General features: G+C 41.9%; 3 protein-coding genes across 17 annotated transcripts in view; 1 reads left to right on the top strand and 2 right to left on the bottom strand.

Annotated features, from left to right (window-relative positions):
• Positions 1-257: 257 nt before the first annotated feature.
• On the bottom strand, positions 258-15103 carry ddx3xa (DEAD-box helicase 3 X-linked a). 5 transcript variants are annotated; one of them, XM_072686201.1, is made up of 20 exons: positions 14736-15103; positions 13428-13479; positions 12749-12796; positions 12080-12139; positions 8484-8660; positions 7888-8023; positions 7664-7774; positions 7459-7558; positions 7225-7360; positions 6982-7079; positions 6793-6891; positions 6537-6697; positions 6286-6430; positions 6035-6179; positions 5641-5691; positions 4427-4608; positions 4228-4345; positions 3922-4075; positions 3715-3830; positions 258-3196 (listed from the first exon to the last, which is right to left on the bottom strand). In XM_072686201.1, the coding sequence occupies exons 1-20, from the start codon at positions 14778-14780 to the stop codon at positions 3105-3107; spliced, it is 2226 nt and encodes a 741-aa protein (XP_072542302.1). In that variant the 5' UTR covers positions 14781-15103; the 3' UTR covers positions 258-3104. The 5 variants fall into 5 exon arrangements, with proteins under 5 accessions (XP_072542302.1, XP_072542303.1, XP_072542304.1 ...); XM_072686202.1 differs by having other exon boundaries at positions 12080-12136; XM_072686203.1 differs by lacking the exon at positions 5641-5691.
• A 6901-nt stretch (positions 15104-22004) lies between these two features.
• Positions 22005-24246, top strand: rpl8 (ribosomal protein L8). Its single transcript, XM_072686198.1, has 5 exons — positions 22005-22176; positions 22280-22421; positions 22536-22754; positions 23725-23840; positions 24056-24246. Exons 1-5 carry the CDS (start codon positions 22039-22041, stop codon positions 24212-24214), a joined length of 774 nt encoding a protein of 257 aa, XP_072542299.1. The 5' UTR covers positions 22005-22038; the 3' UTR covers positions 24215-24246.
• A 342-nt stretch (positions 24247-24588) lies between these two features.
• usp9 (ubiquitin specific peptidase 9) overlaps positions 24589-26484 on the bottom strand; it is a 40539-nt gene continuing 38643 nt past the window's right edge. For 8 of the 11 annotated variants that reach the window (XM_072686187.1, XM_072686193.1, XM_072686189.1 and 5 more), the window contains one exon: positions 24589-26470. In XM_072686187.1, coding sequence (XP_072542288.1) covers positions 26333-26470 — 138 coding nt within the window. In that variant the 3' untranslated portion in view covers positions 24589-26332. The remainder of the gene's footprint in view (positions 26471-26484) is intronic. The other 3 variants (XM_072686190.1, XM_072686195.1, XM_072686197.1) reach the window with 1 other exon arrangement.

Raw genomic sequence — 26484 nt, 5'->3', positions numbered from 1 at the left:
CAATACAACATTAATAGGATATAAATTTAATCCCTGCTCAATAACTTGCGAAACATCTAGTGTTTCCTGTGCATATTTACATAAAATGCTACTACTAGTGCTCACAACAGACTGACTGAATAAACAAACAATATAGGAGTGTCTGATTTGGGCATTATTGGAGAAACAACAAAAATAAATCAATCATTAATGAAATAATAGTAAATAATAATAATAAAAAGTTACCAAAGTTGAAAATAAGACAAGGGACAATCAGCTCAGGAAAGAAAACAATTTATGTTATAAACAAACTTTAGCCAATTGAATTCCAAACAACGCCAATATAACTTTTAGCCACACTACCAACAGCTGCTACAAGTCCCCCCTTTTTTGCTACATTGAATGTTTTAGAAAACATGCTTGGTTTTGTAAAGAATTAGCATTTCAAACTTTTATTTTGGTAAAATCATACAATAACTGCACAGCTGAGTCTTCTCATGCAGTGCATAGCTTCTACATACACTACTACATAAAGCAAATACTAAATCTAAGGCGCTCTGGGTTGTTCTCAGGAAAGCCAGTAAGCGCTACGCTTCGTTCCATCTCCGCAGCCTACGAATCCAAGACTGCAAAGCCACAGCGAGACTTATTGCTAGCACTAGCGCTTGCTAGCTGATCCTCAGAAACCCAGAGGCTCTGTATATGCAAATGCAACAATAGAGAAGAACCACATGTTGAAGATTGCCATGTGCCAGACATTCACTGAAATACAAATCATAAACAGAACGAAATCCAATTTTCAAGGAAAAAAAATAAAGAAAATGCACATTTGGAGAAACCGGACACTTTTTGCGCTGATACATTTACGAAATTATTAGGTCATTTGAACACTTTGTTCCAAACCTTGGCATGTTTTCCACCCCCCCAAATTTCCAATTTCGAGAGCCAATTAGTAATTTAGCATAGAAATATGGCCTATAGGCCTTCAACAGCTGTGGATACTGACTGAGTCCAATATGTCTGAAACATTAAAAAGCTCACACTACCCCGAAGTATAGAAATTTCACGCATACAGGTGACATTCAACATTCAAGTGCCAGTGTTTTTGTACTGTCTTTTGGTCAAGTTTCTTGAAACTTTCAAAGAATCACTTTGAGGCTTATAAAAATAAATATTTCTCAAAAAATGCTTAATAAATTACACAAAACTAGCAGCAAAAGTAGAATCTAGAAATCTGTGTGCAAATAGCTAAATTCCCCCACTGCTGATCCCCCTGGTCCCAAATAAATCCTGGTAAATATTGAGATCCCTTCCCCTTTTGTAAACAAGCTGCGTTTCCATCTCTCCATTCACAATATTTGGAAGCTTGAGGACACGCACTCAAGACATCGATATAAAACTCTAGATGTGCAATAAAAGAACTTTGTAAAACTCGATGGGCACAACATACATGGGCCTAGACCTAACTGAAATAGCACCATTCATCTTTAAGTTCTCAATACTGTCAGTGCATCCGCTTGAATTCATCAATTTAAAAAATGTCAAGGCACAACACGCTTGAGAAGAAAAATCTATTGCACTTAAGTTAAATGCCTTTTCCCCTCCTCCTCCTCTTCCTCTTCTCTGAAGCTTCCTTTAGTATTTTTTTTTTTTTGTCTTTTTCAAAAGGAAGCAGAAAGCCGGCTCTACGGCCAGCGGTTAGTTTACCTCAGAGCAGATGAACTCCAGGAGACGACAGCATTAAAATGTACCACAAGGAGGAAAACCTGGGGTTTTTGGCCACCGCACAGTGATCCTGACCACCGCAGTGCAGCGGAGCCCAATATGCTCACCTCAGGCCCCAACTCAGAAAACCCTGTGCATATCTGCCAATGCCTCAAAATGAACTCGCAGCCATCTCCTAACGCTTCTGCCTAGGAAAAAAGGAGCCATGCCTCCAACGCAGCTTGAAAAGAGAAAACGTAATAAAGTAAAGCCTGTGACAGAATTTGTCCTCTGCCCTTGACCAAAAAACAAAACACTAGCATGCGTATACGACCAAAGTGGCCATGACGAGAGGCAGGGCCGCTTTGGTACTATGGTCCGTTTGAAGCCGTTTGAACTTTGCCTTCAAAATGGCAGGCATATTTTTGTTTTTTGTGAAGAAACATTTCATCAAAACAGTTGTATTTTTCCTAAAGAAACCTCTCCTCTCCCCCTTCAAAATGTTTCAAGAAAAAACAACAAAAAACGCCCACTTAGAGTGGCTAGCATGTGGTACTTACTAGCTGCCATAACACTGTCAAGTCAATTAAAAGCAGTGGAGTAACAAGTTCCAGCACTGTATATATCTTTAAACAACAGTGTCAGTAACACCGAGTGTTCATACCATTGTGTCATGAATATTCTCATCACAACTGGAATGGCCTTTTTGAAGACTACCATATCCCTAAATAGGTGCCTATCCAGGATAGAGTGAGCAAAACAAACAAAACCAAAAAATAAATTCAGAACTTTGTCCCTTAGAACAAAAAGTTGCCACACAGAGGATTCAACACCTGAATCCACCACGTCTGTGCTGGTTTCCAGTAGCTGTTAGTTCTCTGGCCTGTATTGTAGGCTACATGATATCCCTGTGACAATTTGAGGTTCGAATGGAACCGCGGCTCGATCAAGCCACGTTATCCCGTTGTTTGCCAAGGTTTGATTAAGTACAAACTTTTATATGCCTTTACAACAAAAAGAAAAATTGAGCTCTTGGCCTAGTTCATTCAGTGAAAATGAGGAAACAAAACTCCTGTCTAAATTTAAAGGCACAGTACATTAACATATAAATGATCCTCCGTTTTTTGTCCTTTTGTTTCGTTTCTAAACAAAGAAAGAAAAGTGCAGTTGAAAACTAAGTCCAAGATTCTAGATCAAAACACATAACTGGGCGTCCGTGTTGGTTCCTATCTGACGGTGACGCTCTGTTTCTGCCACGCGCCATTCTCTCTCCTCAAGCTCCATTCAGAATGCAGACAGAGAATCACAGCGTGTAATGTACTGCGAGTTCTTAAAGCTACACAGGGCATAGAGTCTGGCTATGTTAACATGTGGTTTCCGTTCAGCTAGTTTGGCATGGTGACCCGCTGCACTGAGACATTTTAGTTGCCCCACCAGTCCACCTGGGTGTAGTTTCCTCCGTAGTTGCCGTAACTTCCCCCATAGCCATCACTCACAAAATTTCCAAAGCCACCTGTGAAATAAAAGAATATAGACATAGTAAATTACAGAGGCTGCATTTCCTCATCCATCAGAACATTACAACGTCATAAGAACGCAGACTTTTTGGGTGTTGTCCACATCTCTAAAATTACTGCCACTTCAACTCCTCTCTCCTCTGCCTGTGACAAAATACAATCGAAAGTCTTTAAGTCTTTAAAATCTTTAAGGCTTCATTGAGGCAAGAGGCTTCCTACACAGAAAACTTCCTGTGACGCATGTCGTAGGTCTGTGGTGCAGTTTCTCCAACTCCACCCAAATTAACCCTTTGACTGTGGCTGAACGCTAAATGTTCATTAGAAGCTGATTTGTGAAGCACAGTGACAGTTGATGTTTGGTGCCGATTGCTCAGTCTTTGCATCTAATCCTTGTGTTGTCAAGAAAACAAAGGGACCAAGACACGAGAAAGTGATAAGTAAGGAACACAAGGACACCTTGTGATGCCAGTTCTACTCGATTATCCAAAAGGAAGCAGATCAGAGTTTAACTTACCCTTATTCCCTCCAAAACCTCGGTTGCCTCCAGCATTGCGAGCACCACGGTTGCCAAAAGCATTGCCGCCTCCAGGCATCTGACGATAATCTCTGGCCCCAAAACCTCCAGAGAATCTGAAGAGCCATTGAACAAAGAGCTTTAAATCATGGAATCTCAAAAGGTTTACCATTAATACATTCAAAGATCTAAAGAAAGAAGGGGCACCTCTTAGATCGTCCACGGCTGCTGTTCTTGTGCTGGTGCTCAAAAGCCAAACTCTCCAGCCAGGAAGGAACCTCCTGTTTGGCCTCTACCAAGATGTCCAGCAGATCTTTGGTGATGTTGCTGTTCTTGTCATTATAGAAAGAGGTTGCCAAACCTGAATTGAAATAAATAAATAAATAAATAAATAAATAAAAAACATGAAATGTAAGAAATGGCCAATAAACACAGATCCAATATTTTTTCTCCAAAATTACTAAGCTTCCTGTAAATATCACCATTTAATATTACAAAGATCTATGAACTCACCAAGGTTCCCCACACGCCCGGTACGCCCAATACGATGGACATATTCTTCGATGTCACTGGGCAAATCGAAGTTGATGACATGCTTCACGTTGCAAATATCAAGCCCACGGGCTGCCACCTGTTACAGTGGGGGACATTATTAACATTAGTACCACACAAGGCCAGCAAAGTTTGAATATGCAGTTCCCCAGCTACTCACAGCTGTAGCGACCATAATAGGGCAACGCCCAGAGCGGAACTGGTGAAGCGCCTCTTCACGATCCCTCTGAGAACGGTCGCCATGGATACTGGTGCAGGCATAGCCCTCACGATAGAGGAAGTCCTCTAGAGCATCTGCACCTTTCTTAGTCTCCACGAACACCAGTGTGAGAGAATCCTTGCCTGCAGCCAAAGAGAAAGGTCTGAGGTCGACATTCCATAATAACATTGAGATGAGGCGCCAAAAATAAAGAGTGTGGGCTGAGTGCTGCTCATCACATTTTTTGCAAAAATACAACTAAAAAAAACATGAGGGTGTGGCAAAGGCATCGATAGTTTTGCGTCCTTTGACAACCATTAAGTGAAATTCCTTTGCATTATTAGAAGAGACAAAAAACCTTGACATTGAATAAAAATAATAATAAAAAAATAATAATTAAAAAAAAAAAAAAAAAAAAAAAAAAAAAACCCTTAAGGAAGTTAAACTGGGTTCAATGTTTGTCACAGCATGTTTACGTTCTTTCTTTAATGGCCATCAGAGCAAAGCTCGACAAAAAAGGATGGGATGTGAGTCAGGCAGGAGTGAACCAGGCCTTGCTCTCGAACGACTCATTCACTCCTAAGCTTATTCCCAGCAGCTCTCTGCAGGAATAGCAGCAGCCTTTGCTTAGATAACGTTGGCATGGTAACACTGACCAACGAGGGGCTTCACAACATGCATTTTTGTCTCAGTGCCGAGTTGCTATGGCAAGATACAGATGAGAGCTCAGCAAAGCAGCCACTCGCATTCATCTCTATCTGTTTAAGGCCGGTTGTTGTGCTGGTAACCATGGAAACACCATATCAAGACCATTTTATTTCGTCTTGTCCATTTTAAAAAGGACACATTCTTTGAGTTAAAGCAATAGGCTTTTGTAGACATAACACTTTAAATGACTTCGAAAACACAACCAGAAAAATGTTACCATGGTTAGCCATGGTTTCCAGAGGCAACATCCAAATGGATGGAAAATGGGGCACATCTCAGGCAAAATACACAAATCAAAATGAAAAATAAAAAGACACAGATCTAAAAAGAGCGAATGCTTGTGTATTAGACAAGCATCCTAACCAAAATGCTACGCATATTTAAGCACAAGAAGGAAAAACAACGTAAAACAAAAAGGGGGCCGATGGAATGCAGATGGGTTATGTTGGACTGAAAAGCCCACTTACCTGGCCTCTCAGGAGTTTCAGTTGCATTTTCCTGAACCTCACTTGGAATGACTTTAAATAAAACCAAATCTCCCAGTAAACTTAATGCATCTTTGACCACTCCAAATATTTTTTTTTTACTACAAAATAACTTCCAAGCTGTAGTACAAAAACAGGCAAAAATTATACTTTTTTTTCTTCAATATCCTTTAACCTACTCCTTAAGTTCCTCTAACAGACTTTACAGGCTACATTACTCAGAGGATTACTGAATGCCAAATTCTGCAACAAACATTGAACCTTTCAATACCTCTTTACACCCCCCTACTTGTTTCTTATGTCCTCTGGAGCCGGCATTTACTTTAGAACTTTCTACTAGCACTAACTGCAGCCAAAGAGGGAAATGCGTTTCTACCTGTGGCATTGAGCAAGTCCAGCAAAAACGAGCGCTTGTCGCTCTCCTCCACCCAGACCACTTTCTGGGTGATGTTCTCTGAAGTGGAACCCACACGGCCCACAGCCAGGAAAATGTACTCCTCAAGAAAGTCACGGGCCAAAATCTGCAAGGAAGGCATAATTATTTAACATAAATCCACACCACCAACCACCACCATCAGCAACATACTGAAACGCAGTGGCGTGCGTGAATGTATGAAGTTTGCATACCTGGATTTCCTTGGGAAACGTAGCGCTGAACATCATGGTCTGACGTATGCCTTTTGGAGGCATGGTGTCCTGCTCCACTATACGTCTGATCTGTGGCTCAAAGCCCATATCCAACATTCTGTCTGCCTCATCCAGAACTAGGTAACTGGTGAGGAGGGAAGGGGAAAAAATGTTTACAGGAGAACTGAAGCACTTTAATTATTCCGAACAAAATAAATCCTCGGCTTTGCGCATCTGCTTCCGGCACTTACTTGCAGTAGTCCAGGCCAATCTTGCCTCGCTCCATCATGTCTACCAGACGCCCAGGCGTGGCCACCAGGAGATGACAACCCCTCTCCAGGTCACGGATCTGCTGGCCAATGTCAGCTCCTCCATACACCACGCACGGACGGACCCTGGAGCGGTAGGCAAACTACAAAAAAGGAACACCAGTGTGCTTGGAATGATCATGTCTGATGACGAATTCTCATTCTTTGCTGCCAAACTTCAGGAACTAGTTAGACATACCTTCCGGGCTTCATCATAAATCTGCAGAGCAAGTTCTCTGGTTGGAGCCAGGACCAAAGAGATGGGATATTGCTTGCGGCGGCCGTATTTTCCATTCTCCTATAAAGCAATGCTGTTATGAGTTTCAGTGTAACTTTAAAAAAAAAAAAACTTTTGGATTTCTCAAAGAACTGTAATGCATGCAAGTACCTGACCACTGGCTTTAGACGCCTGCAAGGCTTCTCCTGGTCCATCAGTGTAGATCTGACTTAGCACTGGGAGCAGGAACGCAGCAGTCTTCCCAGAGCCTGAGCAAACACAGCACATGAGTAATGAAGCATGGTGCCAAACAGCTTGCCACGTCCACAGCCACAGTCGTTCAGGTCTCCTGCTCTCACTGAGAGGAGTGGAAGGCAGATTTCAGACTCATATCAGATGTGGAAAATGGCCTACCTGTTTGAGCACAGGCCATGAGGTCCCTCTTGGCCTTTATGATGGGAATAGCATGCTTCTGCACAGGGGTGGGACGAGTGTAGCGGCTCAGGTTTATGTTGCCCATGATGATCTCCCCCATGTCAACATCATGGAACTGAACACCATACACCACAAAGCCACAATCAGCTACTGGGCTGGTCTGCCTCAACGAGAGATCTGCTAAGTGATGCAAATCACCACTGTCAGACTTACATTCTCAATAGGGCCGGGACAATTGTTTCCGGTGGCCTCCACAGGAATGTCATCATACTTCTCAAAGTTAATCCCTGTGTTGCTTCCAGAAAACAGCTCGCTGAGAGAGAGAGAGAGAGAAAGAGAGAGTGAATACAAGAGCTTAGATAAAGTGGCAGATGGGCTTTTTCAGGAGGTGTGATTAGCAGTAGACTATGGTACATACTGTTCCAGCCGCTCATTGGGTGGGGTAGGCTTCGACCAGTCCTCTTCATCCCTGGACTCTTCTACCCACCGACTGTTTCCCATTCCTCCACCAAAGCCCCCACGCTCATACCTGACCAAAAAGACATTTCACTGTTTAGTCAAGCATTTGAGTCACCACTCATAAGAATGCTTCAAATGGTACGGTTTAAAAACCAGGCACGCTTAACATTCTGCCTTCTTTACCTTCCCCTTGATCCTGTACCCCGGTCATTAAAGAAGGCAGGCTTCCCTCTGTCAGAGCGTCCTCCAAAACTGGAGTAGGCATCTCTATTTAAACCTGCATTCCACCCCACATCTTTGTTCTCAAAGCCTCCGAAGTCTACAAAAGTGATTGAATTAAAAGATTTTGTAAAAATGCAGTAGCTTTTCTGATTAAGGAAAGTCACTAGGCCAGTCACGATAACTTATTAAATACTCTCCCAGAAACAATTACAATTAATAGTTCTTTTAAATCAATCAGCCACTGATAACATAATAGTGCATTTACACCCATTTAAAAGAGCAATGAACTGTTACTTAAGAATATTCAGACTTTGTTTAAAAACAAAAGTGAAATTGGAATGAGAAAATATCCTACATTCATAAAACCAAAGTCAACATACCGGCTGGCTCACATTAATAAGCTCTCCTCTCTCAGTAAACACAATAGCTTCAGCAAAACCGATTGATGTCACGTTCATATATTGTGTGATGAGTCAACAACAATTATCATGACAGGCCTAGAAGTCATCAGTACAAGAACATTCGGTTCCAACTACTTCAAATTCAGTTCCACTTACTTGCGTTATGTATAGGCTGGCTGAAAGTTGCACTGCCTCTGTTGCCTCTGAAGCTTCCACGGCCACCTCGGTCATTGCGAGGAGGACCGCGTCCAAAGTTTCCACCTCCATTCATGCGAGTGTCATGGTATCCATTAACAAAGCCATTGCTGCGACCACCATCCCATCCAGGAGAGTCTTTCAGAGAGGACAGAAAAGGAGATGAGAGAAAGCATTTGGGAAGATGTGGACAATAATGCATACATTTAAGGGAGTGTAGCCAAAAGCCAAGCCAACACAACTGGTCTCACTTCTTCTGGTTGAGCGAGCAGCACTTGAAGGCAAGTGAAGGCAAACTAGTCTCGCTTCAGCAAAACAGTGTTCCTCAAAAAAAAAAAAAAAAAAAAAAAAAATTTGAACTAGATAAACAGGTTCATACCATGGCTCAAAAGACATGGCCCAGTAAAAGACTTGCCTACAACCAGAAACGACACCCTTGCACATGAAGCCAGCTAACACACCAGTTTTGCCATGCCAGAAACAGTCATCCCTTTATCGTTCACATTCAAAGAAAGTACATTGCACACATACGCTCCGGTCCTTTCAGATTCATGGTAGTGTGTGTTTCTACCACACTCAAGTAAGCAGTTTAAGAAAGTTGGCAGTCATTACATAGCTTTGAAAAGTTCTGCCAGAGCTTTCTATTTCTACTTCCATTCTCCTCTCATGTTGTCATGAGGAGCCAAACAGATGCCACATTAATATGACCACAGGTCTGCTAGAGCCACCAAACAGACTTGTCAGCCATCACTAGAGCAAGCGATAATCCAGACTCAGTCACCAAGAACTCACGGTTTTGGATTTGTTTACTTACTGCCACTGTTACCAATATCCATAGTTTAATGCAACCCTGGTCTGGGAGGACCCCCCAGCCTTGCACATTTTAGTGTTCACAAGCCCTTCCTGAGTTCAACATAGGGTGATGGAGCAAGAAACAGCTAAAACGTACTGTGCAGGGGGTCCCCTGAAGGAGGTGCAGAAAGGGTTAAATGTTGGTGATTGAGTCATTTTACAAAATGACAATGAGACTTACTGCAGAGGTAAATTTTTCCCCCACAGTAAGAGAATACAACACTGCTCAAAGACCTATAGTTTAATCAAACCCTGGCCTATGGTGTGTGGCACGATGCTATTTTCTACAGCTACTAAAAAGAGAAATTCCCACAAGTGGTCAGCACCTTTATCTTGCATGCATAGAATTAAAACTCCCATTTACAATAATAGCATTATGGCTAACGAACGTGCATGCCCAACAGTCAAACATACAGTACATTACAATGTATGTTATAATGCACGTGTGATATAGTCTGGTGTTTGGTAGTACCAAAGTAACACGGTCTGCACATTTTGTGAACGGCGCTTCAGTAGCCAGCCCTACCCACCAAGCAATGGAACAATCCTGAAAAGTTTTAGCTCCCACCTGGTGACAATCTGCTGGCCAAAAAACAGCCATGAAAGGGCATGCCATGCCTCTGCCAGCTGCTCTAACATTTACCACAGCGGTCAGCCCAGCTGAGCACACTGGCTGTGTCCTCATTCCCATCGGTGGCCACACTGCTGTCAGTGAGTGCAGGAGAGGCTGCAAGTGACACACACAGGTATTAGCTAGAGCCTAGACTGGCAGTGCCCTAAAAATCTCCACATCAGATTCAAGTTCTACATCAGCACCATCACACAAGCGTGCCAAGAAGCAGATAAATACTGCTCTCACTGCAGACACATGGAAAATGCTGGAAGAGGCATGTAAAAAAACTTTGTCTAAACTGTGTCTAAGTGGGCATTGGCAAGCCTAGCTACAGACAACTGGACGTTTCTGGACTGGAAAAAGTGGTCAAAAAGCACGCAGCGTCTCGCTCTCCAAGAATCCACCAAAACTCCGTTCCAACAATGTAGCTTGAAGATGCAACAGATGTGTATAATAACCACTAGCCATGTAATCAAAAGCAATTATTTCCAGAATCTCAATTTCAGTGCAATATGTAATGCAACCAAACAATCAGAAACTACAGTGGACAGATTCTAAGTATATGTACACACACAGCAAATAGGATTAGTGTAACTAAGATGAATGCACTTCCAAACTGAACTTAAGCTCTTGTAGGTTGTATTGCAAAGGCAAGGAGAGGGGGTTTCATTATCCTACTGAATCCTAGTTTTAAAGTTAAGGCCTACCACTCAGCATCCGCTATGAATTGCTCTGCGCCCACTATAATTTTTAAGCGGCTGATCTGAAACTATGTAATTTAGAACCCAAACCAAAGCACTTGCTGTAAATGTGGGTCAGGGTTGGTCTACAGTGCTCATCCGAAAATAGCTGTACTTAGCTGGTGAGCTAAGCTCAAATTTAAATATGCTCATCAAGGGTACGAATCAGTGTCAATCAATATAGCAAACAATACCATACCAATAATGTAGCTTTTGCACACTTGTGAAAGATGCAATTATTTAAGCATCTCCCATTCAAACAGAATCACCAAAAAGCTCTGTGTGTCTAATGTTAGCAGAAGGAAAGAAAGCCTACATACTGCAATACTGTCTTGACTCAGCGTGACTGGCTGGACACTGGCTGAACACTGTCCAATCTGAATTAAGTAAACTTGTGCCCCCGTCTTCTTTCTAGGTCAACAATTCAGTTTAAAGTGAACAAACGGTCATAATTGCATAGGTGGAGGTCAGTACATTCACGTAAACTTAGTAGCAACAAACTGAGTAACAGTAAGGCATGCAGCAAAAGCAAGCTTTCATACGATATTAGAGCATTAATTAGTTTGCCATCTTCTCGTTCACAAAGGCCCAGACATAACGATGTGGCAGGTCACTGAGAACAGCATCAGACAGCTCTAGGGGGTTGGCTGCACAAGTCCCATGCAGGAACATGGAGGTATACCACATCTCTCTGGCCAGCCACCACTGTAGGTGTGATAGAAGGAAAGTTCCTGGGAAGGGTATCTTGGGTAACCTGAGCAGAGGCACAGGGCACTTAATGACAACCTCTCACTTCACACTAAGAGAAAAGCAGGACAAGGGAGGGTTAATCTAATAGTTACCAGTCCTAAAGTCATCCCATCCAGTCTGATAATTATTTCTGGGGTTTCTCTCAGGATGCCAACTCTGAGGATACTGCTTAGGAGAAACTTGTCGAACAGTTTCATGTTGTGTTTTAAAAGAAAAAATGTTTGTGTTTTTTTTTTTTTTTTTAAATCACCCGCCTTTCAAAAAGATGGCAGTGGCAAGTGGTGGACTGTGTGTGTACAGTTTCTACCCTCCCTACATATGCATGACTCGACTGGAAAAATAAGAGTAAAGGAGACGGACGCAAACAACCAGAACTGCTAGCTAATTATGGGGAGAGCAATCACACAAAGCGCACAGAGGCTTGGCTACTTCTCCAACAAAACCGTGAACTGTGGGCAAAAGGAGACGTTTTCTTTTATCTGTTCAAAGGGTTACAAACTATTTTTGTTTGCCCATATGTATTGGCTCTTGGTATAAAATTAAACTTTCATGCATTTAGGAATGCAGAGCACCCTCAGCAAAAGCTGACAAAACAAACTTACAGCTCAGTACTGGTGGCATTGAATAACCGCTCTGTCTACCAGAGGAATAAGCATTTCCTGCTGTAAAAAAATGAAAATGCAGTCAACGTAAGAAAAATAATGCAGGGACCAATACAAGATTAGGTCTTTCAAACAGTCCTCTTACATTTCTTTACAATGATGTTGAGCAATAGCCAAGAACATGAGTCATCTTTTAAAAATCAATTTCAGACCAGCATCCCAGAAGAAAATGTATGTGTATGCAGCTCTCGGCTCATATTAAGCTCAAAAGGCAAACCCATGCTAGATAATTTAATTCCACAAATCAAAAGACTATGATCAAAATATTGTTATAAATACATGGCCAAAGCCTAAAGGCCCTTTTAGATGTGAAAGTTACTGATACAGCTATTAAGAGGTACCTTTGGATGCAGAACAAGTTAATGCAGTTTACATCATTTTTTACATTAGCAAACACTAGTTTTTTTTTTTTTATTTAATATGGGACATAAACTACAAAGCAAGTGTTTTAAGAGAATAACAGGATATCTGCAGAATACTAAGTAGCCATGCTACTAAAATGCTTCAGTCTACAAATTAATGGAGTTTACTATTTGATGGCAAAAAAGAAAAGATATACATTTAAATAAATATACCACTGTTGATACAACTTCAAATTAAGACACTTACCATTTTTAGCAATATCTTTGTTTCTCAAGTGAGGAGGAATGTAACGCTCTAGAAAGGGAAAAACGAACATGTACATTCATTTTCAGCCAACTTCACTCCACTGAAATCAGCTTGTGCATTACACAGACTGAACACAGGGATACAGATCATAGAAGTCACTGTCAAGATGAAAAAAATGAACTAACCATTACATTCGCCCTTTACCCTTTTTATTAGAAATGAAAAATATATTTTTTTTTATATAAACTAATGCGACAAGATTCGCAACCACTTCCCATGAAATGGACACTATAAAGACCACAAATGAATAAAGAGAAACAGACATTCAGTCTGACAGCAACTATATTACAAAAATATATTAATATAATGCTCAAACAGATTAGGACTACTATTTATAACTATTTAACTGACATTGCTTTAAAGCCATGGGTAACTCATGGTCACTGCCATGTAAACAGCAGCCTTACAAAAGGAAACCCCTTCTTAACTTTGAATGCAAGTCAAAGCAAACAGGTTTTATTCCAAGGCATTTCGGAGCATTTGATTCACGAAAATGTTAAATAATGTAAACAACTGCCAGCCTCACATCATGTCAAAACGTGAAACACAAAATCCAGACATAAGGTGACAGTGACTGTGTGTGATCTCCTGAGAGAAGACGTTAAAACAGTAAACTTACTGCCAGTGCCTCCACCCTGCCCGTCAGGAGAGTTCAAGTCTAGGGCAGAAAGCTAGAAAAGACAAGAGAGAGAGAGAGAGTTACTACATGAAGACACGGCTCTAGATCAGGTGTAGATGCAGTGCGTGTCCTCAGTTAGATCGGCCTCAGCACCGCTGTTTGCACACGTGAGGCAATTACACGCCATCGCCCACCGCAGCCCAGAGCGTGACACTCACTGAAACCATAACCTGCCTGCTAGCCATTTTGTCAACAACCGATGCATCACGGGTTGTTGGGACTGTACCACGTTGTGCATGCTGTGCAAAGCTTGATCTGATGCTGTGTAAATGTGCTGCAATCGATTAGTAAACAGACGGACTACGCCGAGCTAACAACAGGCGCATCCTTCGCAAATCCCTGCAGCCGGCTGGGTTACAGTGTTGACGCTGGTCTGGCGACTCCATTATATCGCCTCCATAAACACTGCATTAACTACTGGGCTGAATGTGCACGGGTAGATGGTGAAAATATGGCTAAATGCATAACACCGTGCAGAATTTGATGATCAGGCGGACAAAATGTCCGACAAACGGTGGTGGTGGTGGTGGTGGTGGTAGTGACAAGATGTTGGGGGAGGGGGTGAACTCCGAAGCTGCCTGTCGCGCTGCTCCTCCAACCCTGAAGGCACGGCTCAGATCTGGTAGACAGTTGGCTGGCTAGCTGATGCAGGGATGTGGAAAGCCACACCGACCACCTTTTTCCTGCTGACAACAAAGTTAGCGAGCAACTCTTGGCAAAGGTGGTCGATTCGCTCCTGCCTGGGCCTCCACTGGAAAGGGGGCACGGTTAGCGCAGCCTAAGCGATGCTTTATGTGGCTTTGTACAAGCGTGCCGTGCTCCACCATCATCATAATCATCATCATCATCATCATTTCGCTGTCTAGCTGCGTAGCTGGTTGGCAGGAGCACAATAGAAGATTTCCCCCCCCCTGCAGATGCTTGCTTGGCATAGACCTCACAGCCCTCGACTCCCTACTCTGCTCCCTCACGAACATCATTAGCTAGCACCAGCTAACGTTAACGACGTTAATCCTGACAGCCGCTGATTCAGACACGATAAGAAAGCTGTCCGAGACGAGGCGAAACGTGGAAGCCAGACATCAATTTACCTGCCAAAGAAACATGACACTGCCTCCCGGCGAGGCTACAGACGACCGGCAGAGAATTCAAATCCAGCAGTCAGTCAGGCTAGCGCTAACCCAGTGAGCAGCGAGCTAGCCGAATAGCCTTCATATGTTAGCTACAACCGTCCAACACCCGGCTTACCTGCTGATCTAGACCGTGTGAACTGTCGACGACCACATGACTCATAACTAAAGAAAATTAGTGAGGATTTCTCCTTCCCGCAGAAGACTTTCTTTGTTAGCAAGCCAGCTAAGCTAGCCGAGGGATTACAGCCAAGTCTCCTTTAGAAACGACGTCACTCGTCCTCTTCTTTTAGCTAGTTTGTTCGAAAGCGAACTGCGCCAAAATCCAACAAAACACTTTCACTCAATACTTCTAAATTTCTCTTTCCTATCCGCAGCCTTGTTTATCAATAATAACGACGATTATAATAATAAGACCCGAGCCCGAAGTTTATCGGCAGGTTTTTAACTGCAACCGGCTCGTCGTCCACCAGCGGCGCCTCGCGACGTTCTGTTCTCGGAAGGCAGCACCGCGAGATTTCATTGGCTGCGGCAGCGCACGGCAACTCGTGATATCGCGAGAGGTACTCTACCCAGCAACAGAAGTGTGATGTGAAAAGAGATTCTTGTTAGATAAATGATTTATGCTTTATAACGTCATTTTAATACACACACACACACACACACTCTCAACAAGAAGCAACAGCATTAGGGTTACAACTGACAGCGACATTTCCTCATATTACATCGTTAAGCTAACAAGACGGACTAATCTGTTCTTATGAACCGACTCCTTACCAAAAAAAACCAAAAAGAATCGAACCGATTCCCACTGAATCAAACACTGTTAAAGCATCTACGCATTTTTTTTTGATACGTGATAAAACCCAAACTGACTTCTCATAAAAATGGAATGAAAATGTAGGTAACTGAACGTTTTCAAAAACGTCCCATTAAAAGAATTTCGCAAATTAATAAATGCCTGCTTCGCGCACATTGCACATTGTCTCCGTAAACAGTTCTCTCGGGTTGCTGCGACGTTTGATTCATTGAGTCAGACAGATCAAATCAAGAGGTTCGCTATTTTCAGAAATGCTAATTCTCAGGCAAACTGCCAATTTCTGTTGCCTTTAAAAGAGATTAAGCATTATATTGAATGATTACAGCCCTTTTTAAAATAAAAAAGCTATTAAAACTGTTTAAGCCATTATGTATTTTAAGATAGTTGTGTATTTATTTATTTATTTATTTATTTATTTAGATATTCTGCTCCCCTAGCAATATTTCTGTATTGTGTACATACTGTTACATTTATATATTTTTATATGCTCCTGGTGTTGTGTATGTTTTGTTTTTGTTTTGTTTTGTTTAAAAAAAAAAAAAAAAAAAAAAGTTTCGCTATGAGGGGGCTTGAAATGTCCACTCGCAATAAAAAATACTCTAATAATCGCTGTATGTGCTGCCAATATCAGATACTTCAGCAATTATACACATTTTACTTATGAATTCAAAATCAGTTGTAGTCCATGATATCAATGTGATAAATTAAAATAAAGACATCATATCGACAATACAGAGGGATAATATAGAGTGAAACATTAAACTTGCTTAGATAATTTCCACACCTCACTATTCTCAGTTTCTAAATTATTATGTTTCTGAAGTCCATCTACTAGTTGATTTAACCAAAAAAAAAAGATCCATAAATCTGATAAACTCATAATCCGGCAGTGCCCTCTTCTGGTCAGCCTTCACACTTCTCCAGTGTCTTCCTACAGATAGGATGGCCAGAGCCAGTTAACTACAACTGGCATCTCCACACATAATGCCACTGTGGCGATTTTTAGGGATGGGTGGAGTTAGACTTCTGTAAGCTGAACAGGCTGGTGTATGTCAGTGTGTTGGGTTTTGTGAATGTGTATATCCTGAGTCTATCCTGCTTTTGTTCTGAAGGCTTTCGACTAAATCCCTAAGCATTGCCGTGAGGTCAGGGAGGTCAGGACGTTGAATAACCACCACCCCGCCTCATCAAACAATAACTGTCTTACTGCTCCTTCTGGCTTTGCATAATGGGTGAGCATTTGAGAGATTAATAGCTTTGCAGATTTTCTCTGAACAAGACTTCACAAGACATACTCTATATAATTATATATAATATAATATAATGTAATATAATATAACATTAATGTTCACATTTTATTTCGCCAAATACATGGTTCCTTAACAGGCAGCCTGTGGCTGCGTCACAGTAATGGACTCCACTCACTCACTGCACAGCCTGCAGCTCCTTCCCCAGCTCCCAGCTTCTTACACTGACCAACACATTAAACTCACAGTTTTCTTCCTCTCCGTTTGTTTTGTTTGTTCTTGTCTTAATCCTTTTAGTTTCATTTCAGGTCATTCCTGTCTCCTCTGCTCAGGCCTTTTACGTTACAGTACAATACAGTGTTTGTTAAAATCATGCTGTTAGGGCAGAACTGAAAATAATATATAATACTAATTTCAGCTAATATGTTCCGGTGAGTGTGATGGCCTGCTGTGAGCGATTAGGCACTTCGGGAGAAGGTGGTGGTCATTCTTAGGTACAGCTACAGAGCAGCTGTGTTAAACAGAATGTCTGAACAGTGTCCAGAAATACAGCATACACCAGCAGTCTCAGCAGTTGGCTCCACAGTTGACCACCAGAGGGCGCTTATAAAAAATCTGTTTTTCATTTGGTCAGGCCTAATGACTTTGGTCAGACCCAATGACTGCACAGTCAGAAGGGGTTTTGATGAGCGGCATTTAAGCCTTTACAACTTCTTAGAAATTTTGCTCCAGCGTTGTCACTAGGTGGCGCTGTTTATGTTTTCTCAACAAGGTTGTCACGCCCATGTAAACATGTTGGGTGGGTTCCAGATGGGCAGTTTGTACCCATATAGTGTTACTAGTATACAGCTGGGCTTCCCAAATGAGCCCTGTGGCTACAGCCCACCCTAAACTCACACGGGTCCAATCTAGGCCCCGTGTGCTGAGACGGGGCCCATGTTTAACCCCTCTTAGTCCCATTACTGATTGTGGTGGCCATCCATATGTGGGGCCAATGTGGAACCCCAGGACAAAAACGTTGGGCTGCACATACAGGCCCCACATGGATATGATAGCTGGCAATGAACTGGACGGGGGAGCCATGCAAGCCAAACCTCTAGGGGGGTCCTTTGCCAGAAGAAGAATTATGCAATTTTCTGCAACATGACACATACAGTGCTTAACAAAAATGTGAGGGTTTAATCACAGTGATAAAATTGAGGCGACACCACTGGCAAAACGTTTTATTACTCTGTTTGTTGAATAAAACAAGCTGTTAGCACTGGGAAATGTGTGCAGTGTGTTTAATCCATCGTGGCTCGACATGGCAAGGGATTATCTATAAAAATACTTATAAACATGAAACAGTAAAAATGGGCAAAGCTGGAATAGGACACGAGAACATTAATAATCTACTAAACAGAAAACAGTGGCTGCAGTTCTTAGGAAGTATTGGACTAGCCACACTAAAAGTAACCTAAGGCACAGCGACCGCTCCCACAAGATTATTTATACGGGGCTGAATGAGCTCAGCAGGTGCAGGTGTAAATTATATTTTATAGACGGCATCATGAAGGCTGCTGTGTACATCAAAATTCTGAATGAAAAGATGATTCCCACTCTCTAAACGCTCAGCACACACTGCGACTGAACCCACAGCAGCGAAAAGCACACAGGAGTCCATCATCTGACCTGAATCCTATGTAGAACACCTTTGGGGGATCTTAAGAGGTGGCTGAAGTACACGAGTCCCGTACTTAAGAAGTATAAAAGTTCACACTCCTAAACACATTTTAAGTTTATATATATATATATATATATATATATATATATATATATATATATATATATATATATATAATTTTTTAAATTTTTTTAAAGGGGGCTTCTAATTTCTACATTTTGTTGATTTCATCATCACTACTAACTTCTTATTAGTCAAATGTTTGCCAGGAAGGCTACAGGTCATTAACTTGGCTTGGAGTATATATGTGTGTACAGGGCACGTAGTTCCCCAGTGCATGACTTATGCTTGTGACTGTTTACCTGCATGAACTTTATCATCTCACTCATGTTTCCATCTTTTATGGCTTGATGGCACATTTACCATTTTTTCTTAATTCGGTACTGATTTATTGTTGTTTTTATTCTTGTTTTGCTTGTTATTGTTATTATCCGGGGACCCGAGGGAGTTTTTCCTTGCCACTGTTGCCATTGGCTTGCTTAAAAGAGGCTCGGACCCAGATCTCTGTAAAGCTGCTTTATGACAACATTTGCTGTGAAAAAAGGCGCTATATATAAATAAATCTGAATTGAATTGGTTCAGCTTTTCAACAAGACTAAAGTTGTACAGAGAGCACAGAGACAAAGTATAAGACAGGCTCCTCCAAAAACCTCTCTAATGATGTTCTACTCATGTAATTTTAGGCATTTTCAGTTCTATTATTAATTACATTGGACAGGTGTGGCTCAGTGGTAAGAGCACTGGATTATTGTTGACAGGGTTATTGTGCCACTGTGCCCTTGAGCAAGACCTGTAACCCTCTCTGCTCCCCAGGCATGGCAACAAAGGCCTCCCACCGCTCCAGTATCTGGCCTCCCACCGCTCCAGTACTGTATCACTGTCTGTGTTCCCTCTAGTTTAAAGGTACTAAACAGTGCATCCTTCCTGTCCTTCAGCAATCTCACTGGCTTTCACTTCCAGCCCGTATCCACTTAAAATACTCATCTTCACGTAAAGCCCTTACTATTAATGAACTAACATTGACCATCTTGCCAAATGCTAAATCCTGTTTTTGTGCAAAAGTGGTCACTGAAAGCGAAGAGCCACAGGGCTGCTCTAGCAGAAATGTGTTTTGGAGGGTGATATTCTAGGGGAACACTACACTGAAAATCACTGAGCTCTTCAGTACAGCCCTACTGTTAATAAAGGGCTTCTAATAAAAAGGGATATTCACATGGCCATGTCATGTATACTCCTGGAGATTAGTACAGCAGGTGGTACCGAACTGTACATTGCCTTCCATTTGTGTTGAAGACAGGTAAACTCACCTGTTGCCTTTTTCTAGTACTTACCTTCAAATGCCAAAGAAGTGTCATCCTTGAGTATCAGATTTCACTAACACTTATTACAAAATAAATAGCTTAGGTATTCAAGGTATTATTAATTGCACCACCAAACATATTACGCACAAACATTAGTATGATTTCCTGCATATACATCATATACATATTTTGCTCCTTTGGCCTGGTCCCAACCCAGACTTCTACACACATAGTGTAGTACTTCATGATGTAGTAGTTCATAATTATCCGACCCCACCGTATGTTTGAATATATATACCAGCCCCAACATTACCGCCGTCATTACCGCAACAGCCTGTGATTCTTGTAAGCATTTTTCCCCAGAGCTGTGGCACCCCTCCTCAACCACAGAGGACACCTCACGCTATAGTCTATAAACATAATCTATAACTGACCTGAGCTTCCAAATTTCACTGAAACAAACAGGATTTCACTTGAACACAGTCCTGCTACATAACATGATGCTCATGTGCACTGTGATCATGTGCACAGCTGTACAGATGTTCATTTTCTGTAAATAATGATAAATTTTTATCATCTGCAACTTTCTGTACACAGTAGTTTGTGTATATATGTCTACTCTCTTTATGACTTTTTTAGCATATTTTTTTATCTTATTTATTGTTTAGTGTACTTTTCTCTCTTGGGTTTACATGTAATACTTTTGTAGATTCTGATTCTGATGATAAAAAAACTGTAAAGATAATGAAGTGAACCTGAATGACCTGGATGACAAATAAATATAAAATATTTTTATCCTTTATTTTTTAGCTTTTAATTTTCAATGTTGTTTTAAAAATTAAAACAAAAAATATTGCTCAATTTATTTTTTATTATTTATTATTATTTATTATTTGTATTTTTCCCAGGTGAAGACGGTAATAAGATCGGTCCGCTGGGGGCGCTGTGCTCGCTCCTCCTCTTCTCCGGAAGAAATTCTCCCTCCTGCCGTCGCGCTTCCTTTTCCCCTCAGCGGAGTTTAGGTATGAGCGCAGCTTTTCTCTCTCTCCGCTTCATCCACTTTAAATCTCTGCTTTATTTTAACCATCCACTGTTAAAACTCACTAATGAAGGTTGACGGGACGCTTATACCCACTTTCACCGTCCTTTGTCGTTAAATATTGGTGGAATTTTGAGTAAAATCCAGTGTTTTGAAGGTTGAGTCGTGCCGAGGTTCAGACACGTCAGGGCCTCGCTGTGTGAGCGCGCCGCCGGCAGCAGCTAAACTGAGTAGAAAGGCCTGTGTGCGCGCATTAGTGCAGTTTATTTAGACATTTATGTGACCGTGAGATGGAAATTAAGCTGTGAAAAAAAGCTGTAGTGCTATCTAGAACCTACTGTTCTGTTTCTTGGCAGGTTAGCCAGCTAGCAGAGTGGCTAGCCTAGCTAACGTTGCTGCTTGGCGTTTTGTCGGTACCCTGATGTCAGTGGTGTTCAGTCCCTGGTGTCTGTGCCCCGGAGTCCTGAAGTTCCTGAGCTAGTGAAGTGATCAGTGATTAACGTTAAGCTAATTTACCTTTAGCTTTTGTCTCCAAATGTACCTCAATATTTCTTGTGTGCTCATTCTGTTTGGGGCTAGGCTAGCCTCTGTAAGCCCGTCTGCGTTCAATGCCTCATTAGTCTTAGGTGCTCATTAGGTTGGTGTACTTTACTGTAGCTACTGTTTACAGGAATGTAGCACTACCTTGCTGAAGTACAACTAGAGCTCCATCGCGATTCATAGGGTTTTTATCTGAATATATTTGTTTGAACATGTCTACCACCAAACTCAAGTTTAACGTGAATGTGTGGGCTAAGCCAGAGGAGTCTCATCTTTTTAGAGCATGGATGGATGAAGCAAAACCACCATAAACACAGTTGATAATTTGGGCCAGCCTTGACCTGATCCTATTTTGGTTGTGCATGCTGCCTAATAGCAGAATAACCCATTGGTGCTTGCTTGATTCCTAGATCTGCCAGTTTATTGGTAGTATCGAGAGCAAGGATTCTGATGTCCATCCCTGGAGAACTACAGCATAGTGTTCTCTGTAGTTGACATGGTGTATAAATGTAGGCAAGTTATTAGGTTAAAATGATTAGGAGCTCTTCTACCTCCAAAGAGTGGTTTGTGTAGGTTAACATTGCATTCCTTGTGGAAGATTAGGACTTGATTCCCATGTATGGTGCAAACACCATGCAATGTCTAAGAGTTTTTGGGCAAGTCCCCTAAAGCTGTTATTCTATCATTGTGACATGATTTGGGTGTAGGTGCTTGATCTGTGCTTTTTTTTTTTTTTTTTGCAGAACCCAAAATGGGACGTGTGATCAGGGCTCAGAGGAAAGGTGCGGGCTCCGTCTTCAAAGCCCATGTCAAGCTCAGGAAAGGAGCTGCTAAACTCCGACACATTGACTTCGCTGAACGTCATGGCTACATAAAGGGAATTGTGAAGGTAAAAATGGATTCAGATGTGTGCAAGGGAATTACATAGTTGACAGTGGCTCTTGTTAGTATCTTAACCAAAAGCTTAATTCAAATTTTAATTTTATTTACAGGACATCATTCACGACCCTGGCCGTGGCGCTCCCTTGGCCAAGGTGGTATTCCGTGACCCGTACAGGTTCAAGAAAAGGACTGAATTGTTCATTGCAGCTGAGGGCATCCACACTGGACAGTTCATCTTCTGTGGCAAGAGAGGTAAAAAAGAGCTTCCCTGTCTTCAGTATGGTTCTGTTGCTGCAATTTTTTTGTACTTTGTGTGTCCCATGTTGCTTGCAAACATGTTGAGTAAATGTTCTGAATGACTTGCAGCCCAGCTGAACATCGGTAATGTGTTGCCTGTTGGCAACATGCCTGAGGGTACCATCATCTGCTGTCTGGAAGAGAAGCCTGGAGACAGGGGTAAGCTGGCCCGCGCATCCGGAAACTACGCCACGGTCATCTCCCACAACCCTGAGACCAAGAAATCCAGAGTCAAGCTCCCCTCTGGATCCAAGAAAGTCATCTCCTCAGCTAACAGAGCTGTTGTTGGTGAGTAATGTGCAAATCCTTCCTGAAGATGATGGTATGTTCTATAATGCTCAGTAGTGTCTGAGTGATGAGTTGGGTATTCCTGATGGTTCTTGAGTAACTTTGTATTGACCAATGAACTTATTGGCATCTACATGACAGGTTGTCTGTGGTTAATGCTTATGGGTCACTTCTAATTGCCTGGTTTAGGGTTGTGCACAGTTGGTCAAGGCGAAGTGTTTGAAGGCTGAATGAACAGTCTGGGCATATTGTATGTGCATTGCACTATTGGACCTTCAGAGAAAGGAGCCATTTATCAACTGTTCCTGAAGCAGTAATCAGAAGAAGTCAGAAGTTAAACACCTGCCATTAGTCCAGCACAAAAATGCGATCAGAATGAAAAGTGAACCCATAGTGTGGAGAAGACCACCTTATGTGTTTTAGGAATTGGTGTACTGGACTGTTTACAGGAGTCTTAACACTACCTTGTTGAAGTACACATCTGAACATATTCGGGTGTTTGAGGTGTCTACCACTAAAGTCCAGTTAAATGTGCGTTTGTGGGCTAAGCCAGAGAAGTCTAGTCTGTTGGAGCATGGATAGATGAAGCAAAACCAGTGAAAACTGTTTACTCAGTTGAATATTTGGACCATCCTTGTTTAAGCTTTGGCTTGATCCTATTTTGATTGTGCGGTTTTGGGTCCCACTTCACCCAGTGTGTTGCCTAGTAGCAGAATATAACCCCTTGGTGCTTGCCTGATTTATAAATCTGCAGATATTGGTAGTATTGAGAGCAAGTGTACTGAAGTCCATCCCTGGAGGACTACAGAATAGTTTAGTGTTCTCTGGTGCTAATGTCCTTCAACCCATTGGATCTACTGGACTTGAATCTGGAGTAGTTGAAGCACTACTGTTTTGTTTGTATACAGGGTTTGACGCAGGTCTACGGCATACAAAGTTAAGTGTTCGCTCTTGTGTATTTGCTTAAAAGGTATTGTTGCTGGTGGTGGTCGTATCGACAAGCCCATCCTGAAGGCAGGACGTGCCTACCACAAGTACAAGGTCAAGAGAAACTGCTGGCCTCGTGTCCGTGGTGTGGCTATGAATGTAAGTACTGGGGATATTATTCATAGGCTAGTCTGTACAGAACACTGCTTCCTGATTTATTTAAACATATGATGAGAATGCACAGTTCCTATCACCACCACAAAGTGACAGATGGACATTATAGCTTTTAAAAAAAAATTAAACACAGCTAGGACCAAGACCCTGTTTCTGCAATGGTCCTGACTTGTTTTTTTTTTTCCCCTCTCCCCCTCCAGCCTGTTGAGCATCCCTTCGGTGGTGGTAACCATCAGCACATTGGCAAACCCTCAACTATCAGGAGGGACGCACCCGCTGGACGCAAAGTCGGTCTCATTGCTGCTCGTCGTACTGGCAGACTGCGTGGAACAAAGACCGTCCAGGACAAGGAAAACTAAAGTGTCTCTTCATAATAAAATGTCCACCACAAGCCTGCCTGGTTTTGAGTGTTTTCTCAAATGAAGTTTGACTGGTTTTGGGTCTGATGTTTTGAAAGTAGTCTTGTCAAACAAATCAGCACTCTGGACACTTATGAATGCAGAGAATAATAAATGGAAACCAATAAGAAGGGCCACAGTGCCATGTTTAGTCCTTCATAGGAAAGGATCTTTATATTTGAGCAGCAGTAGCCTTAGTCTTCTAGTAGGTAGGCCTAGTGCAGACCAACTATGGACAATTTATTTCCAGCAGTCAAATTTGGCATTGGATGTGGCCACTATCTTGTTACAGGGTGATTTGTACTTTAAGAGCAGGCCTATAAGCAAGAGACCACTTTCAAGATTCAATTTCTTTATTCTTGAAGGGCGCAATGCTGTCTGTAGTATGTGTGCACAAAAAACCTCACAAAGTGAAAGTTAACATTGCGACTGTGGCTCCAGAATTCGTCACACCATGGCCAAAACAAATGTTGGTGCAAAAAAAAAAAAAAAAAAAAAATGAACAGGGCGAAAAACTGTACAGTCAATATCTTTAAAAATAACACAAGGACAAAAATGTTCCTCTTAAATCAAATTCTATTTTTTTCTTTTAGTGAAATACAACAAAATAAATTCTATAAAATAAAACAGCAAAATATTTAAATATGGTGGGCAGAACAGTTTCAGTTGCAGGAGTATTTGGTATTTTTAGACAATCAAAAAAAAAAAAAAAAAAGCATTCAAGTTACCAATTACATACAGTATTTACTGATGTTTACCTTTACTCCTAGAGAAAATGACTTTACCTAGCTTAAGTTGCCACACGACTAACCAGCAGTTATATTATGGTACAACCCTGCTTTTTTATGTCCATTCTGCTCCAATGAAGAGTCCCCAGACCAGACAGAGCCTGTGTTCAAGTAGATTAAGCAAATGTGAACAGACAGCATCTATAGTCTGTCGACGTTAGTGGCCAAATGTCAATCTTTCGTTTATTCCAGTTTGTCTAAAACAAGGTTCAACCAAGGAGAGACAAACAAGCAAATTGAGTACAGTCCACTAATGCTCCAGGCATCCCAGCATAGCAAGTCGTTGCATATACGTTTTCTCTTTCTAAAATTCCTATAAATCCAAAACAAAAAGGTAACCACTTATTCCCACCATTAACTGACTGCCAAATGTTACTTTCGAGGATACATATGTGCAATTGAGAAGCCACTTGTTTCTTCCATTGGTTCAAAACTCAATGTAGAAGTCATGGGGAAGGGAAAAGGCTCTTCAAAATAGCTGTGGATTAAGAACTACAGCTGTTATGATCACAATTTTCCCTTTTGGCTACACTCGTCCGGTGTGAAGCCATGCTAAAAATGTTACAGCGTATTAACTAGAGCTTTCAAATGATTGAATTAATACCAGAACAAAAGAAAGGCAATGTAAGTTTCCAGAACAACGGTGCTTCACCATATTTCACATCAGCCTAGCATCAGGAGGACCACCCATCCATTCCATCCCACCATGCCTACAACTACAACCATCTCTAGCTCCGGAGGCGGATTAGATTAAGTAAGAGTTGACGTGGATAAAATGATTTAGAGCTGAATGACCAAAATGGCCAAAAGGCAGACCACACCTCACAACTGAGTACAGGTGATAAAACAGGGTTGTTGGTTTTTTTTTTTTTTTTTTGTCTTTTACATAATTTTTTTGGCTTTTTTTTCTTATTTTTTTGGCTTTTTTTTTTTTTTTGCTTCTCTTTTATAGTTTTCAATTTTGTTTTCATAAATCCGCAAGTTTCCAAACAGCAGGTGGCGCTGATGGTTCTGAACAGTCAAAACATTAATATAATATGTACACCGCTGTCATGTAAGACAAGTGCATCAGGCCTGGCTTATTACAACACCATACACAGTCCACTGCAGGCAGGTTATAGTACCGCAGGGCAGACAGTGACGGCTCCACCCCAGGGTCAGAAGTACAGGGAGCGGATTTTTTCCGGATACACAGGTTCTGGAGTGACGCTGCATGGTGGGGCCTGGCCTCGCTCGTCGTTCGGTCGACTCCAGAGAGCGCTCGGGTGGAGGACAGGGTCGAAGCGTGGCGCTATTCTTTCGTCTGGGCAGGTGGAACCTCCTCCGTGGGCTCCCAGTTCTCTTGTGCTCGTACGCCGGGGCGCTGAGGATTGTTCATATGCTGTGCTGCTGGGCCTGTGTATGGCTGACCATGTGGAAGGTTGTTCTGCTGGAACAGGCAAA

This window comes from Salminus brasiliensis, chromosome 8 (genome assembly GCF_030463535.1).
Source record: "Salminus brasiliensis chromosome 8, fSalBra1.hap2, whole genome shotgun sequence".
Classification (NCBI taxonomy): domain Eukaryota; kingdom Metazoa; phylum Chordata; class Actinopteri; order Characiformes; family Bryconidae; genus Salminus; species Salminus brasiliensis.
The sequence above is the reverse complement of the archived record's forward strand: the minus strand, read 5'-3'. Positions and strand labels throughout refer to the sequence as shown.